General features: G+C 44.8%; 1 protein-coding gene across 1 annotated transcript in view; it reads right to left on the minus strand.

Moving 5' to 3' along the window:
• BRI3 (brain protein I3) overlaps positions 1-12,217 on the minus strand; it is a 21,053-nt gene extending 8,836 nt beyond the window's left edge. Inside the window, exons 1-2 of the mRNA XM_019541757.1 lie at positions 11,970-12,217; positions 9,824-9,938 (exon numbers count right to left, since the gene is read on the minus strand). Coding sequence (XP_019397302.1) covers positions 9,824-9,938; positions 11,970-12,111 — 257 coding nt within the window. The 5' untranslated portion in view covers positions 12,112-12,217. The remainder of the gene's footprint in view (positions 1-9,823; positions 9,939-11,969) is intronic.
• Positions 12,218-18,417: the final 6,200 nt, after the last annotated feature.

Genomic DNA, 18,417 nt, shown 5'->3' on the forward strand with positions numbered 1-18,417 from the left:
AGAGCAAATTGGATGCTTATCTTGCTGGGATCCTATGACCCCAGCTGACTTCCTGCCCTTTGGGCAGGGGGCTGGACTCGATGATCTTCTGAGGTCCCTTCCAGCCCTGATGTCTATGAAATCTATGAAACTGCATTTCAACTCAGATGCATTTCAGATATAGGACAAACTATGCTGTATAATATTCTCAACATTCTGATGCTCAAGTTGTTCCATGTCCATCTACAAAGCACTCCTGACGCAGGATTAGAGTTTATACTAGCAGTGATTATTTGAAGCATTTGTAATTTTATTTCCCCAAGTGAGGTACCTTTGTTAGAACAGTCTAAGGACCTTAAAAGACATGATGCTTCTTTGAGCAACTGTCCACATGGATTCTACTCTTGGTGCAAGTACATGAACAAATCAGATTCTTCTAGCCAGCACTGTCGTGGCTGCACTGAATGCCTGGGTGTCCTCTCATGAGCACACACATCAGCATAAAGATCCAACCATCTGTTAGTCCCTTTTTGATTCAGTAAATACTCAAGCAACAGGGGCAGAGAAGTTGGTTAGCCTCCAATAGGGGAGTTTCCCACAGAAAAATGTTTTTTTGCCAAAAAAAGCATTAGTGCAGTGTCAAGCTGCCACTATTTTAGGTAGACACACAGCACAGGAACGTACTAGAGGAGCAGCCAATAACCAGCTTCCAGGGAGGCTGCTTTGAAACATCCAGTTCCTTCCCCAACGCTATTGACTGGGCCATGCAAATGTCACCTGGACTCCAGTCAATGGGTTACCCAGGAACCCAGAGACCATCTTCCCATTGAGTTGAACAGTCTGTAAGCTCTAGCGCTGCTGCTGCTCATTCTCTACTGTATGTTCTACTCTCTCTTCCAAGAAAGCACGACAGACCACAGGCCTCTTTTGGGCAGCAGCCCTTTCTACTTATAATGGGACAGAAGAGGGCACTGAAACCAGAGAGCTGCCAGATGATCCACCACCCCATTCTCATCTCTGATACCCTCTTGACAGCAGGTTTCACACTACAGTGGAGAGTCGAGCCAAACCTTCTAAGGAGCTTTATTCATTTCCTCACCAGCCCCACTTCAACCTTGGGGAATTCCAGAATTGTTGGTTTTCATTCCTTTCTGAAAAAAATGAAGTAAAAAATTGCAAAATAATATAGAAAATGCTGTTGCAATAAGAGGAGTGGAAAAGATGCCCTGAGCTTCTAGGATAGGGCTTTTTACTTTCCTTATTTTCTAAATCCAAAAAGGGAGAGTATTGGTGTCTCATCCTGGGTCTTTGACATTTCAACAGGTTAATCCACCAATTCAAATCTGGAATGAATTTGAACTTCCATGAACTTCCTCATCATCAGATCATCAAGATTCAATGTTTAAGGTTCTTCTTTTTAGATGATTTTCATCTTTTGCTATATCTGGCTCAGAGGAGAAACATTAGGTTCCTAAGAAAGACAAGCTTCAGTCCGTCACTCCTTCCTTAGTACATGCAGCATTCACCAAGTGTTTGCAGTCATGAGAGTTAATCTTTTTAAAACTCTGTAGACGAAAAATGCAGGGTTGGTCATACCCTTCTACCTGGTTGAACGGAGGAAGATCACTCTACTTGAGTCAAGTAACTAATTTTTCATCACATGGTTACACCAGAGGAGAAACAATCTTACTCCAACCCAAAACACCACATTCAGAAGCCATCAACGAGAGTGATCCCAGGAATGATCCTAGACTATCGTAAACCTCAACTAACCCACCAAATGTTTCTGGGATACAGGCTTGGAAATCTTCATGATGCAGTCTGCTAGACTTCCTTATCCAAAAATTTTTCAACAACTCATATGTCTATGCATCCGATGCCATAAGAACACACCGGTCAGCATTATAAATAGTCTCCTTAAACAAGGAGACAGAACCAGATGTACAAAGGAATACCCTTTTCTGCACCTCTACCAACCAAAGCTTTAAGGTAACAGTTATCTACAAAAGACTCCATAGATGACAAGCCATGTGTCCACAAAGCATTTCTAATGCAACTCCTGGAATGCCTAATCCAAGCCCTACCAGCTACAAACACAACAATGTCTGTTAACAGGTAGAAAAAACCAGGTTGCTGTGGTCTGGTCAGGCAAACAATTTTGGAGTGGGGCCAGTCACTGACTCATGCCTCATACCTTGCATCTTCCCTGCACACACAACTCACTAGCAAAGCAACCCAGCCAGATAGTTCCTAACAGCCACAAGGAAGGACCCAGTGTTGAAAAGCAAGCATCTTCTGTACACAGGGTATCCAGACCTATCTGCAAGTGTCCAGAAAAACAAAAATGTCAAAGTTCTGCTCCAGAGGTGGCTCAAGCCCAGAATCACTCAGACAATGGGAGCAATGTCTGAGCCTTCCCTTGATCCCCATAATGCAGAGGGGCCCTGAAAGCCACTGCAAGATGAAGTACTGACTGAGATGGACCCAGTATGAGCCTGAAAGAAATATCATCATGTGGTAAACTCTGACACAACTCTGCCCCCCCTGCCCAGCAGTCTCAAGAACAGCTAAATCCTACACCAGACTCAGCATCAGTGCACCCAACTGCCTGAAAGCTGGCTGCCACCCACAGAAAGACGCAGAGCCAAAGTTCAAAACGTTCTGCTCCAGAGCAGGGAAGCTTCAATTAGACAGCCTTATAAGCAAAGGGAGAGAGGTTCTCTATTTGGTCATCTCAACCCCAGCTGTTTCCCTTGACAAGACCCATTTTGACAACACTAGACTATTAACTATCCCCGAAACAATCTGCACCATCAGCTCCAGCAGCAGCATCTGTATATATTATCCTGTTTTCTTACCATGCAGTGGCTAGATTTCTCAACAGCCTTATTTTAGTTCAGTCACCTAAATTAGAAGACTAGAAAGAAAGATCTGCAGAGAATACAAGCCTTTAACTTTCTGAATTGTTATGTCCAAGGTCCAGTATTGCCTTCCTTCCATTAAAGAGCTTTCAATACTTTTCATTTACCTAAAGACATGAGACTACAAGGACAGCCTCAAATACTAAAAGATTTCCAACAGCTATTTAGGCAGAGCTGGACTATACCCGGGGGGTGGGGGAGATAGAGAAGGCCAAAATATTCATGTCTGCGAGCTGTAAGTTAGATTCTCCAATCTCCGGTTAAGCACCTCATTATAACAAGTCTCATTTATGGAAGCACTAAGAACTCACAAGAACTGCTAGTCAATGGCAATTGCTTCAGGGAGTTTTGAAATTTAACAAAATAGGAAGGAGTGGCCTGGCTATATGGCATATAGTGTCTGTGTCTCTCTGTATGCAAAGACCTCTATTCTGGCCTAAAAAAATATGTATTACGCTTGCATTTTCTAGATTGACTAGTCAATTGGAGTGCTTCAGTTTTCAGGGTTGAACATCCATCTGCTTGCTAGAAGAGGAAAAAAGGTCAAGCCCCCTTTTAGCCAGCTCATGTTATACACTTAAGGTAATGAGTTTTCAAGAGCAACATACCCTCTGCTTCGGATATATGATACATACCAAGTTTAAAGTCCTTGCATGTCCCAATTGTGTGATCTTAGCATTATATTAATAGTATCTTTTCCTCATTCACATGCATTCAGTGTTCCTATCAGACATGTAGGCACTTATTATGTAATAAGTGCTGAGAATACCATTTTAAAACATTGTTTCCATATCCTTCCATAACTATACATCCATTTCTCTCCATACTTTGAGACCTTAAGGCCATTCAAGGCTAGATCAAAGTAAGGAATACAAAACAAATACAATGATTAAACAAATACCTTGATAGATCTCATGCATTTCTGGTCAGCCCTGAATGACTACAAGCCGGAGAATGGATGGTTGCGGTCCAAGCTCTTGAAATTAACCCTCTTAAGAGCAAGCTTGCAAGACCTGATTCTACTGCTCAGCAAGTGTCCTTGCTGTATTAACTGAGTCTTGTTTTGAGCTTCCCTATCCTCACCCTCTTTTCCCCCTCCACCACCCGAGTTATTTGAAATACCTCTTTAGCACTGCAAACGGCACAACATTTTACTAGTAAAAAAGCAGACATAGCCATACCCAACCTCTGACACAGAACTGGCAGCTCTGTCAGTGGCAGTATAAGACACTGAAAATGTCAAAGCATCCCAGTGCCGGGAACAGAGGAGAAACGTGGATGTGGCTCCCAGTTAGGTAGCTAAGCCAACTGCATTTGGCACTTTGCCACTGGGGAAGCAGAACGGGAGCAGACCATGCTGGGTGGCCTCCCCTACAACAAGCCTATTATTTCAGGGTCAGCTCTCGTAACAAAGGCTCGTCTCTAGCAGTATGCTCACTACATAGCCACTATGTGGATATTTTCTGACACCTGTTGCTTCAATGTCACCATCTAATTATAAGTGAAGTGTGTCTATGCAGTCACTGCCTTGTCCTAGCCAGTTGCTCAATTTAGAAGGGGAAACTACTTCAGGAGGAGTCACAGATTGCAAGGAATTTAGCATTTGTTTTACGTGTACTACCTGAGCCACAAGAGCAGAGAGGGACTTAACTGTACTCAAATCAGCAGATTTATTAATCTAACTAAAAGTAAATTTTGTCCTACAGCATAAGCAGATTTAAGGTGATTTAAAAACTACACCACTTCCCAAATCTAAAAAGGGAAGGTTTATTTATACTGCACACCGCATCTCAGATTTAGGCTGTGCTACAGCTGCTCAAGCAGTGAAGAAAAGTCATTTCGTTTCAAATGACTGTCAATAAGGATAATTAAACATTTAGATAAACATTATCTTGAAGTCAAGGCTCAGGATATCAGTATCTTAAGGACACACAAGGGGCCAGAGCTCCAGGAGCAAAGGATTCCAGGTACACATAAATTACTACCCTTTAAATAACAGCATAGTACTTTTATGCTGAAGGCCGAATTAAGATATTTGAGAATTTGTTGTTTACTACCCATCTCGATCAGCTTCTTTACCCCTTAAAAAGCAGAAAGAGATGCACAAAGGCTGTCAGGTAACCAAAGAGGCTGTGTTTGGTTCTCCCAAGCAGGGAGGGAACTTGACTTCTGTGCAGATTTCCCCATGAGTGAAAGCCAGGATTACCTGCATGCATGCTGTTAGGGCAAGATTCTAGGACACCGGAATTGTTAAAAAAGGACTGGCGCTATGGAAAACCCATGCACTGCAGCCCCTGAAGAGACAACTTCCGTGGCTTCAGTCCTCCCTGTTGAACTCCTCGGCTGCTTTGCCAAGATGTTAAATGCATGGACCAAACACAACGGTCTATGTAAGGAGGACTCGGGCTGCTTGGTACGGAACAATTCTTAGCATCTAATTTCTCATGTGCCATCAAATTAGTACGAGCTCTGGTCACTTATGCGATGAGCCAGATTCATACAAGGACCCAATAGGTAAAAAGCTCTTTTCCCCTCTGTACAACCTTGCCATTATACACCGATACCTGGACAAGGGTCCCTCCATTGGCTCAGGCATTCTAGTATCCAAAGAAGGGAATCATTTGCATTAAAGCCTGGGAGCCCAGTTCTAAGTCAGTATTTTTATAGAAGCCTATTAAACAAGGCATTTGTGCAATTAACCAGGCCTGTCTGAAAGACTTTTATTAGCAAAATACCCAACTGTTTAATTTATTCCTCTTAAGCCAGATGGTCTCAGAAGAATGCAAATCCCAGAGGAAAGTTCTGAACTGGCTGTGCTCAGCTGTCACTTGTGACCCAACTGAGGTTTACCACCCAATCATCTGTCTCTCTATCAAATCCTTCATATCCACTGTTGTAAGAAAGGCACAAACCCACTAGCGTTCTTCCTAGATTACCACTCTAGTGTTCTTACTGAATTAACTACAATGGCTGAATTTGCTACATCAACTTTCTTTGGCTAGACTTTGTATAAGCCTTCAGTATATTCTGTGTTCCAACTGCTGTGGCCAAAATGTAGCAAAGCACCACTGTTAACACATAACAGGGATGTATCAGGCTGCACAGTACAGCACAAACTGAAATGTATGCAAAACAAATTGAAAAATGTGTGTTTTTTTCTCAGTCAGGTCTTGCTTTTGCTACAGTGCAGCAGCCCCTATTGCTATATTAACTGCATCAATAACAATCTTACATGGAAACCCGAAGGTGGTTTCACTCACAAAACACAACTGCATGTTTATTACTGAGTATCAGGTGTTACTGGAAATGTGAACTTCACCCATTTCCCTAAATGTGTCTAAGAACATTTAAAAAGAGCTAAATCCCCATTTAACTTCTTGAGTTTTCAACTTTGATCTTTAAGCTAAATCAAAATACATGCCATCTTTATTGGGACAACAGGCCAATTTAGCCCCCAAGTGGGATCAGCAGTAGCATTCTGGCTACAAGGCCTTCTGCTGCCACAAGAGCTGGGGCTGCAGAAAGCAACTGGGGCTAGGCATGAGAATTACTGCACTGGTTCTTAAACCAGATTTGCACTGCTTTGGAAAGGCAGCAGGTACAGGATCCAGCCCAGGTTACAACAGAACAGGTGTTAGCAAGCCTTAGACCAGGAAAAACGGTCACAATTTTTTAGATTTAACACATGCAGGCAATGCAAACTGCTTTTCACACAAAGAAATATTCCCTGTTGTTTCCCCACCCAAAAGCTGCAATACCAGAAAAATGAAAGTGAAACTAACTAAATAAGTCTCTTGATTTCATTTTCCAACATAAATATTTAAAACAAAAAACCCACACGTGGCAAGAATCTGCAGCTGTCAGGGCAAGCAATTCTGGGGCATAAAACAGTTTAAAAGCAGGATTAGTTAAGAGTGCTCCTTAAACATCTTTTCATTTTGAAAAGGGATTCCCCAAAAAGCTTACTGCTCAATAAAAATCTGTCTGGTTTTCTACTTGCAAAGGATTCTACAGATTGGGGTTGGATTAGAAAAGGAGAGAAAATAGGTGGTTGCATGTTTTCTGGGCCTGAGCCAACAGGGTTGTTGGGGGCCTCTGGATTTATGACAAAGCAAACAGGGAATATATGTGTAGGCACTGGAATCAGCAGTGGCTCCATGCAGCTTTAAATGCACTGACCCAATGGAATTATGAATATTTGGCTGGCAAAAATGCTCTCCCATGCCTAGGCCAGAAGTAAAATGCACAAGAGAATCCCCTCCCATTTTGGACGGTGTCTGTATACCTTCAGAGGGTGGGAGAATTTCCTATACACTTAACCAGAAACACATACACACATTGACCACCATCAACCACTTCTGGATTCTGGCCACTTTAATTTTAGGCTGCCACGTTCTATAATACTAGGCTATGTTAACCTGTCATCCCAGGATAATTACTCATGAGAGCAAGACATGTGCCAGTGAAGTAGAATATGATCCAGAAGGCAGACAAGGACTGCATGTACTTGATCTTCACAGGAACATTTTGAGTGGAGGTAATTTATTTCAATTTGCATAGGCAGTCTTTCCCAACACAGCACCAAGGAAGTTGCATCCCGCAACTATATATGAAGACAAATTCACAAGCTGGTAGTAGCACTCCTCAAAGTTCAATTTCCCCAAGGCTGCAAGCAAAAAGCTACAAACATGAATCATTATGTGGTTTATCTTGCAATGGCAAGCCCTTTCCGGTAATGCCACTTAAGGACAATGATGAAGGTGAGAGAAAAGCTGGCTTGGCACTTTTTTTTTTTTTTTTTAAATATTCCATAAGTTTTTTGTAATACAATAGCCTGGTACCCTCTTAAGCATCCCACATTGTTCAACCCAGTGTACTATGTAAATAAGTATATCATTCCACATATAATGTACATCTCCAGGCCAGGGAACTAAAAGCAGCACTACTGCAGAGTTTTTCAGAAGTCAGGCAGGAGGATTCAAAGCTCTGCTCCCAAGCTACAAAGAGGCAGGGAAGACCAAATAAGAAAGTATTAGTCGCCCTAGCACAGGACTTCCTCCCCTATGCTTCCTAAGTGGGTTATGTTTTATGTCTATCCCTTTTTTTGACCTGTGCTTCAGATATAATACTATTAATTCTTTGGTTAGTCAAAGCAGATGCAGCCTGTTGTCTTCTTCAGCCGTATCACAAACCATCTGATGCCAAACACAATAAGGTTTTGTCCAAGCTCTCCACTGCAACATTGCAACCACTGCAACATTGTTGACACCGCATAATGTCAACACTATCAGTCACATGGTTAACAGGGGTCCCAGGGATTCATTTCCTGAATGCATTCCCGAAACAACCGACCTCCTGCGCAACACAGGCAACAGAATTAGCCAGTAAATCTTGCATCACTCTCTGCTTCAGCTGGAGCATCTTTTTAAAATGCTATCCAACCTGTGTTTTAAAGAGACTTCAGGGACAGAATCTACCATATCCCTACGTAACAAGTCATACTAGTTATCCTTTTATTAAATACACATTCTAAAAGCATCAATCCTTTCTATCCATCTTCCCAAAGACAAGCTTTAACCCCTCTATCCCACCAAGGCCAAAGGATGCCTCAGACCACATCATTTTGACACTGTGGCAAGATTCATTCATCATCCTGAAACTTAATACCATTCAGGGTATTCTGGTGGATGCCAATCCTAAATGCCTATTTTCAGAGAGGGTGCAGGGCCCAGGGCAAATCAGCCCGCACAGGGCCCCATGCCCAGATGCAAGGAAGCTGGCGGCAGATTCAGCAGGGGAATGGGAGGGAGTGCCAGAAGCGAAGCCAGCAGCAGCACAGAGTCACCGCACCACTCCACCTGGCTCCATGGGGCCCCCCGCAACGCACAGGGCCCATGGTGATCGCCCAAATCGCCCCCCTCTAGGGATGGCCTTGCCTATTTTCAACAGCTTCAGAAGCATTCAGCCCTGCAGAGTGCTAAGTACAATTCCTATCCACCCCTACTGTAAAATAAAGAACTGTAGCCCTTTTCACTGTGTTACAATCAGATCCTAAGACTGATCCAAAAAAAAAAAACACCACATCATCCAGAAGCAATCTGATATCACTCCTCACTTAACACCCTCTTTCTGTTCTATTCTTTTGCAGCAGGAATGGATGGAATTGAACAAAAATATTACAAGTAAGAATACAAAATGCACATATAGGGTTGCATGCTCCCCATCTTATTTTCTAGGATCTTATTTTTTTACCACTGCTCTTGCTAGTTTCCAAAGGGCAGATTGTGAGAGTGTTTGTTTGTTTGTTGTAATTAAAAAGGAAAAAGCTTGCATCTGTTTCCTCTGAATCTCATGTCTCATCTTGGATTCGCACCAACTCGTGTCTGTTAATCTACCAATTCTTCTGCAGCAAGTAAACCTCCCCTCTCTTCAAAATGTACTTCTCTTAGCAGGATAGATGTTTCAGCAATTCAAAAGTGCAAACCCATACTAAAATAGAAAACTGCCCATTCTTGGGCATTTGTTCAGTAGTGACAGGGAATGGACATTTCAGGTTTTCTTAAGAGCTATGCAAGCTACGCAAAAGTCTCAAACCAAATGTATGGAACAAACTTCTCCCCCTCCCCCAAATACTGGCCAAAACCTAGACAAATTTTTCTATTAAAATATTGCTTAGGCTACAAAAAACATTATGTCCCCTCCATGACAAAAAATGGATTTATACTGACACAAATCTATTTCTCTTACCAGCTGGCAAGCACTTCTGACAGGCTGAGTCAAAGCATCTGACTTAATTACTTAATTCAACTAATTCAGTAATAATATCCATTTAAAACTAAAGTACCTCATTTTGAGGATAGACGTATATAAATAGGACTGAATCTATTTAAAAAAAACTAAGCAAGTGAAAAGAATAACTGTACCTGCAGGCAGGACAGCCTCCAACTACTACAACAGAGGTGGTGGTAGTAGGCTGCTGAATGATGGTGTACGTATTGGGACAGTTATGCTGCGGCGGGCCTGGTGGAACACCATATCCTAGAAATAAAAGAAATGCAAGTGAATTATTGGGTATGAAATCTTCACATATTTAAAACAAGAAACAAAAGGGGCAGCAAAAATTCCATCAGCCAATGACAAAGTGGGAAACAAGGTCCATCCTTCCACAAAGGAAACACACCAGATGCTAGAGAATCTGGTTAAAATGAACAAAAGGACTTGCCATCTGGACACGACTCAAGAAACTCAGTGTGCAGCAAGACTGACTCCTGAAGTGTTTGGCTCAGGATTTGGGAGCTCATACACAATAGCTTGTATCAAAGGTTGAGCTAGAACACTTAAAACAGCCTATCTCCGAGCAAAAGGACTTTACAGACCTGAATATGCAATGCAACTTCAGCCTAAACTGCACAGAAAGCTAATAATTAACTTTAAGCACTCAGCTTGAAAAGTCTTCAAAATCCTATCAGAAAAGAGGAAGGGGGGGGAAAAAGGGAAAACAGTTCAGCTGAACAACGGTCACAACTTTCAAGTCTGGTGGTTATTTATTAGCTATCTGTCCCACCAAGGCACACGTACCAGCTGAGACAAAATGTGCCCCTCTCTTTCTAGCCAGATACTTTCTAGCCAAGTTAAACTGCAACTAATACAAACACAGGGGAGGCAGGATACAGTGAAAAGGAAATGGAGGAGCACAATAAGAAATGAAGTCTCCTGGAAAACCCAATCAGCCCAACTAGTATGCAAACTGTGTTTTTAATATATGTATTTAAAAGCATAAACAACTTTACAAATAGTTACCGTGCACGCATTAGAAAAGCAATGACAAACTCTATACAACAATGTCATCAACGTACTACCAAATTGGAGGGCACACCCAAGGCACATTTAATAAACTTCTCAGAAAAACTCTACTTCTGCTTTCTTCCCTAGCAAATCGCAGAAAAATATACTAACTCGGGGCGGGGGGGGGGATGGAGGGCAGGAATCAGTAACTGAGAACAACAGCTGGGTTTTTTGCAGGCAAGTACACTCTGAACTGCTATGTATCATTTTTAAGCTCAACTTTTTAAGAGATTCAAGCACAAACACCAAAAATCAAGTGGACCAAATCACAGTTCACAATGTCAAGCACGTACTTGAATCTTTACAGGATCAGAGCCCAAGTACTAAGCACATGATTTTTCCCTTTGAACCTAATCACTAATTTTGCAAATGGGGGGGGGATGATCCAAGATGAAAAGCTGCCAGTGATGTTACCTAGTTTGTGTTTAACTAGATCAAAGTGCCACCAACCTCACAGCCAAGAACAGTGGACATGCTCACCTGCTGAGGATCCAACACGAGTGCATTTACATGAGCACAGACATACAAGCAGAAGGTAATATGATGGAGGCGGCTTTGGAAAGAAGGAATCAAAATTCAGGTGCTACCGTGAGTCTCTGCGCACTGTCCCGACAACAGCACCCCACCTCAAACCAACGGCAGGCTCTGACCTTCTGCACAGCAACTCGGTGATTAAGGAGCATCTTCCAGAAAGCAAAGCACAACTGCAGCAAGGTAAAGGAGAACATCCCTCCTCAGCAGCGGTCTCAAGCAGTGGGGGATGGCAAGGGACTGGGTATCACCTGTAACTTCACCACCGCTTGCTCTACACTCCAGGCCAAGCATTCAACACGGGCAAACCAGTGACCCACAGCCAGGGCACCACAACCCCCTGAGGTGCCCCCAGACCCCCTCAAGGGTGCCAGGCAAGCACGATGCACAACACAAACCCGAGGATTTCAAAAGAGGAGTGCAGAGCGCGAAAGCAATGACAGTCTTTCCTGCCCAAGCTCAGAGGGGCTGGACCCAACCATGTGCAAGCCCCCAGCAACGGTAAAGCTATAACCGTGCCGCAATCCCGGGCCCCAAGGAGCGGCTCTCTTCTACTCCGCGATTCCCTGCGGCCACAACAAACACCCGGCACTTCCCGAGGGCGGGAGGCAGGCTGCGGGGCAGCCAGGCCGCCGGGCGCTGCTCTCCCGGGCTCCAACTCCCCGCCCGGCCCCGGCCCCGGCCGCTACCCACCTGCCGCGGGGTAGGGGTAGGGCGGCGGCGGCTGGAAGCCGGGCTGCGCGCCGGGGATGGCGCCGTAGTTGCTCTGCCCGTAGTCGTGCGCGGCCGGGCTGTAGGCGGGGGGCCTGTCCTGCAGCAGCGGCTTGTTGTCCATGCTGGGACGAGCCCGGCCCCGCTCAGCGCCCGACCTCCCGCCGCGGGCGGCGCATGCAGCAAAGCGACCCCCGCCCTGCGCGGCGGCAACGTGGTGGAGGCGGCGGCGGCGGCTGCTCGGGGCTGGTCACAAGACCCGGCTCATGTGACGCGGCTCCCGGCGGGGCAGGAAACTCCGCCTCACGCGGCCCGCCCCGGCCGGGCCCAACGGCGCCGCGCGCGCCGCCCACCTGTTACCGCGCAGGGCCCAGGCCTGAGGAGTGGCGCTGGGGGCGCCTTCAAAGCAAGGGTTTGGCGGGGCGGGGGGTTGGTTTCCCTTGCTGGACAAAGGACCTTGTCCAGGCCTCTGAGGTTTTAACAACCTCGCTTGTCCCAAGGGTCCTCCCCTGAGGTGGCCAGCTGGGTCTGCGCAGAATGAAAAGATCACCAGCTCGGGAAGGAGGGATGGACCCGAGGGAAGCGAGGGGATGCGGCTACTCCTCCTCGCTTCACGTCCTCCTTACATTCTTGAAAAACGATGTTCAGGGAATCCAGTTGCGTCACAGTAGCGATGCCCGTAGGCCGCTGCCACCAAACAGCGTCACACGTGAACGTCGCAGGACTTTGAACGAGCATCTTCTCCAACAGAGCCGCGGTGTAATCACGCTAACCGGGACGACGTAAAGTGAGGAGCGCCTGTGTTTGGAGACAGCCTTACATGCAGTGGTGTTAAGGGGATGCAGCCGCCAGGGTCCAGAAATTACGAGAGGGAAAAGGGTTTCTCGGGGCAAGATTTTTCATCGAACCGACTGTGTAGTAGGGATAAAGTTAGACAAGCTTTCGAATGTAAACCATTCTGAGGAGGCTTACATTTGAGAGCTTGTCTAAGTTTATCCTCGGCTACATATATAGTTGGTCCAATAAAATGCATCGCCCTAAGAAAGCCTTGCCTGTCCCTGTATGCCAGCAGAAGCTACGTGATTTCGGCAAGCTCCATACGAGGGTAAAGTCAGTCTGCACGGACCCCACTGCACAACGGTCACATCAGAAGAAAAAATGAGACCTGTGATTTTGCAATAACTTGTGTGTGCGTGAACCCCTTGAGTTGTAAGGGGAGCTAAAGGGGTTTATGGGAGACAGGAATGAGAGAAGCATTTTAAAGAGGATATACTACAGCAAGCAGGCAAAGGGAACCCAAAGAAGCAAGAAAAGACGTCTTCAGGATCTAAAAAGAAACATGGCGAGATGAGAAAAGAGAGAGCAATTAAAGAATAGCCTGTATTTGAACATGTCTGAACTGGTGATGTCATGGTGCATTGACTATTTCTGGTTTATAAAATCTTTCTTCTTAGCTGTTGGATAGATTGGACCACATTTTAAACATCTCCAAGCATGGCCCTTCTCAGAACTGTTTCTTCCTTCTGTGAAATGTATGAAACACCAGCATTTTCTACTTGACGTATCCCTGGCTTGCCTGTCAGTCCAGGAACCAGCCTGGCCTCTGTCACTGGTAACCAAGCACTGGCAAACACTGAAGGATTCATCCTCACAAACAGCTGTACAGGGCAGGGAAGGAGGATTCTCACTTGAGAAACAAAAGTAAAAAAACAAGCAAACACTGCACAAACAGATTTACCCCAAATCACACACCAAGTCTCAGATATCCAGGAATAGAGCTCAGATATCTGAAATCCAGTCTTGCTCTGGGACCATGAGAAAAGGAAAGGGAGGCAGCAGGGGCCTCTACCCTTTCTCTCTCCTCCTCTAGACCTGCAACGTTCCCCTTATTAGGAGGGATGCAGGGGCAACTAAATCCTACTCCTGGTGTAGAAGGTGCCATTGATGTATATTAATTGTGTATGTTTTGTATAAGCTATAAAAGCTTTTTGAAGTCTTGTTGAAACACAAATGTAACACAATCCTTTCTCATTAGGGATAAGGACACTTCCTTAAATGAATCTTAAATAGAGAGAAATCCCCCTTCTACAGAAGTGAAATTGGGGAGGGATTGGAAGAGACAAGAAGACGGAAGGAAAACTAACTAGATAGGGCTTACAAGACTCTTTAGGGGAAGTTTGTCTTTATCCTGGATTAAATTATTTACCTTGAAACTGCTGAATTGCAGAATGGGCTGTGTCTCAACAAGGGATGATTTCCATGAGAAAATTGATGGATAAGATTTTAAATACCTTGATTGTGAAAGAAACTGAGCAAAGTTCTTCCTCCTGCAAAGGAGAGGTGTAAAAACTCCTTACAAATAATTGTACACTGCAGGCTGAGGATTGTGCAAGTTACAGCCCCAGAGTCGCTGCAAGGGAGCAACTCCCTCTACTTGCACTTGTGGTAAGCTCCTCCTCTGCAAAGCCTTGCTGCTTAGCCCAGGTGCTCCTCTGAGAATCACTCGCTACCCGTCCAGAAAGGAGAAATAGCTGCCTCCTAACCAGTGACACAACCACAAGACAAGGGGAAGGAGGCACGTAGGGACAGCCGTGCATGTTACTTCTCCCACATCCAGACGTACAGTCTCACTTATTAAAGGGATATAATTTGTACCCATCTGATGTCACATGGATCTTCACATAGAGAATCAGAGGTAGAGAGGGTGATAATGCATTTGTTAACTGGTTGTAAGAGATAAGTTACACACAGCCATAGCTATGGCCACTGCTATCGCTGTTTTTATTTGGTATCACCTTCTAAATGAAGCTCCATTGTGCAATCAACTTGTGATCTTTTGGGAAATAACTCACACTAACGTCATGTGGATGTGGTTTCAGCATAAGAAAAACAAAGACTGTCCCTTCAAATCATACTTGACAAGGGCACACTAAACAGAGTATATAAGTCCCTTCATTTACTTGAGCAGGAATTGAATTGATCCATGAGCTAAAGGAAAAAGCCTAATTGTCAATATTATCAGGCCCATAGTTGCCTTCAAATTTCGAAGAGTGAATCTCCTAGCATGCAAGTCTAAATAATTCTGAACCTTTATATGGCACTTTATCAATACAAGCAGATCCCCACAGCACCCCTCTGGAGTCAGAGCAGAGCCAAAACTCAATTTGCTGTTGAACCCTTGGGCAGAGAAATTCGTTTTTCAGGAACACCAGCATTCCAATCCATCGGCCTTGCAGAAAACAGCAGGAATGACATGCAAGGTCTTGGGTTGAGGGAACCAATGCAAAGGGCTCTGTGCTTAGCTAGGCTAAGATACTGCAAGGGGTGAAAAGGCCAGGAGTTTTTGACAGAAACCTCGTGAATTTGGAGGAAGTCACCCAAAAGTGAAATTTGCTGCAGACCTGCTCCCTTTGTGATACTCACCAGGGGCTAAACTGACTTCAGTAGGGCCCAAATTAAGCTTTAAGAGAGTAAGCCAAGCTCTCCTTGGATCTCTTGTATTAGGGCTCTCCAACTTCTAAGTGGCTGGGGGCTGCACGCCCCCCAGGCCACCCTAGCAGCAGCCACAAGAGCAGGAGCCATGGTCCCCAGGGGCTGCATGCCCCCTCTGCACTCAACACCCAAGTGCTGCCCCCCCACTGCACCCCCTACCCTCTGCTGCTGCATCCTGTGCCCAGGCACCTCCCCACTGTACCATGCTCCCAGGCACCCATTATGCTGCATCGCATGACCCCCGTTATTGCTCCCTATGCACCCCCTGCTACACCACGTCCCGACTGCTGTTCCCTGTACCCCACTGCTGCACTACAGGCTCTCCGTGCCTCCGCTACACTGTGTGCCCTCCACTACAAGATGTGTCCCTTTGTTGCTGCTTCCCATGCCCTCACACTGCACCTGTACTCTCTGCACCTCCCCACTGCAACAGGTGCCCCCCCCCATGCTTCCTGCAATGCCTCTGCACTGCGTGCCCTCCCTGCTGCTGCTCCCTGTGCCTCCCTGCTGCACAGTGCCCCCAATTCCCTCTTAGCTTCCCTACTGCAAGCTCTGCCACTGCATCATGCCACTCAGGCACCCTAGGCTGCAGGCTCCCCACCACTGAAGGCTGTGCTGTGCAGCACCACCCTGCTCTGGTAGGGAGGGAGGGTGTATGGGCAGGGAGCTGGAGCTTCCAGCTGGTGCTGCAGCCAGAGCAATGGACCAGGTTGGAGCTCAGGGACCACAACTGAACACTTGCAGGCCACATGCAGCCCACAGCCACCAGCTGGACAGCCCTGCCCTACGTTATAATCAGCCAAACGGGAAGTTTCTACTTGCGAGTTTGCCCTACAGTATGTGTCAAATCCTGTCCCACCCTGAAACAGTGGTCCAGAGGAGGGCCACCAAGATGGAGCATCTATGACAAACAAACCCTAAATTACCCATAAAAATTAAAGCACTTGAACCTGATGATCAAGAATGCTCCAACCTCAGTTCTCCAGAGCACCAAGAAATTCTCAGCCAGAAAGAAGTAAAAATAAACTTGCAATCTCTGACATGTATTGCCAGAAATCCAAAGTAAAAAATCCAAACCCTTTAAAAACTCTCAGATTTTCTTTATGCATTGCAAAGAATCAAGATGGCTCCAGCGTTTTTCTCCCTATACCCTTTTCCAATCATTTTTAGAATTTAGCTTTTCTTAAGGCTTAATAAGAAAATCCATATTCCAGTAAAGGGGAGGAGGTGAGTCATTCCTTCTCTCTTGGGTCTCTCAAGCTTTTCCCCTATATTTTGCTTCGTACCACAGAAGTAGAAATTTCAGTGCTTTTAGGTGAAATCACTTTCTGACAGTTTGAGACTTGATAGCTTTTACTTCTGATTTAAGCCCAGAAAAGTATTTGCTCGGGGACCGTTACTTTTTATACAGCTGGACTGAGCTTTTCCAGAGATGAATAAAAGAGGAAATTTCCCACTTTAATGATGGCAAATGCTTAACTATATAGTAACCTTTTCTTGTCTGACCAGTTAGCCCAAACCTGGGGTCCTGCTGGTTGTTTCTGTTATGAAATAGTGATGATGGGGCTGTCTTTGATACAATCTTGCATATTTGCCAAGGAAATATAAAGTCCTCTTTCCCTTAACATACGTGGAACCAAAACAGCAAGGATGAGTTTCCTAGGACCCCATCCAGGGGCCATTCTAGGCAGCATTTACCCAAAATTTCTTTCATAGTTTTTAATTCTCAGAGTCCAGTGCTTCAGCAGCTGCCTTACTGCCCTTTCTCTCTTGTTTCCTTGGGTTTTTTTCACCAGCACACAGATGTACAGGAAACCATTCAGCTGTCACATGCCTTGCATGGGTCATTTTGGTCAGTGATACTTGCTCATGTTTTGGGTGATGGCTGCTATGGTTTCAATAGCCTTAACTGCTCCTATTTATCCCACGTGAAGGCAGTTGTTAGACTCACCAGCTTTAACAATATTTAACCCAACCCATATAAAAATATGCCTCCGGGCCTTTGTGTCAGATCCCAAGCACCAATATGACCTGTCCACACTACTCCATTGGTTCAAAGGGACTGTTAAGCTGATTGCCCCAGTCACCTGAGGATGGGTCAGCTTGGACAGCTTACCAACGCAACCCAAACTATTCAAAATGTAAGAATCTGTATACATAGGCTAAATTTTCTGATGGCACCTAAGGGATTCTGATGGTTGAATATCCAAATCCTATAGGCATCCTTGAAAATCTGACCCCATATTTACTTGATGCTCTTCCAACTAATGCTAATGATTTCTTTGCATCTTTTCCTTGGACAACAATACTACCCCACAGCATTCTTATTGTCCTCAAAAACATTTCATTTTTTTCCATTTTCCAGTTTTGATATCCAGCCACTTTCAGTTTTTCTTGTTCTATGTATAGCAACACATATTACTAGATGCTGACCATTAATGTTCTTTTTTGTGTCTAATTCTGATTTCTTTACAACTGTAGAGCTGATTTGAATGAAGCTACTCCTCATTTGTACCAGCATAAGTGAGACTAGAATGTGTGAATATCTAAAGCCCACATGATACATAGTTAATTAAAAAGCAAGTCTTATGTTTAAGTATCTACATTAATACCTAAGGGAGGTTATTCTTACCAGGGCTAAGCTGCAGAGAAGCTTCTTTTGTAACTTTTTCATAAATAATCCAAATACAGGCATACCTTGTTTTATTGCAATGGCCTCTAAGTGTTCAAGTGAAAGGAAGAGTCGCACGTCTCTCACTTTAAATCAAAAGCTAAAAATGATTAAGCTTAGTGAGGAAGGCATGTCGAAAGCCGAGATAGGCCGAAAACTAGGCCGCTTGCGCCAAACAGTTAGCCAAGTTGTGAATGCAAAGGAAAAGTTCTTGAAGGAAATTAAAAGTGCTACTCCAGAGAACACACGAATGATAAGAAAGCGAAA

The sequence above is a fragment of the Crocodylus porosus genome, unplaced genomic scaffold (genome assembly GCF_001723895.1).
Source record: "Crocodylus porosus isolate Cpor-Errol unplaced genomic scaffold, CroPor_comp1, whole genome shotgun sequence".
In the NCBI taxonomy this organism is placed as follows: domain Eukaryota; kingdom Metazoa; phylum Chordata; order Crocodylia; family Crocodylidae; genus Crocodylus; species Crocodylus porosus.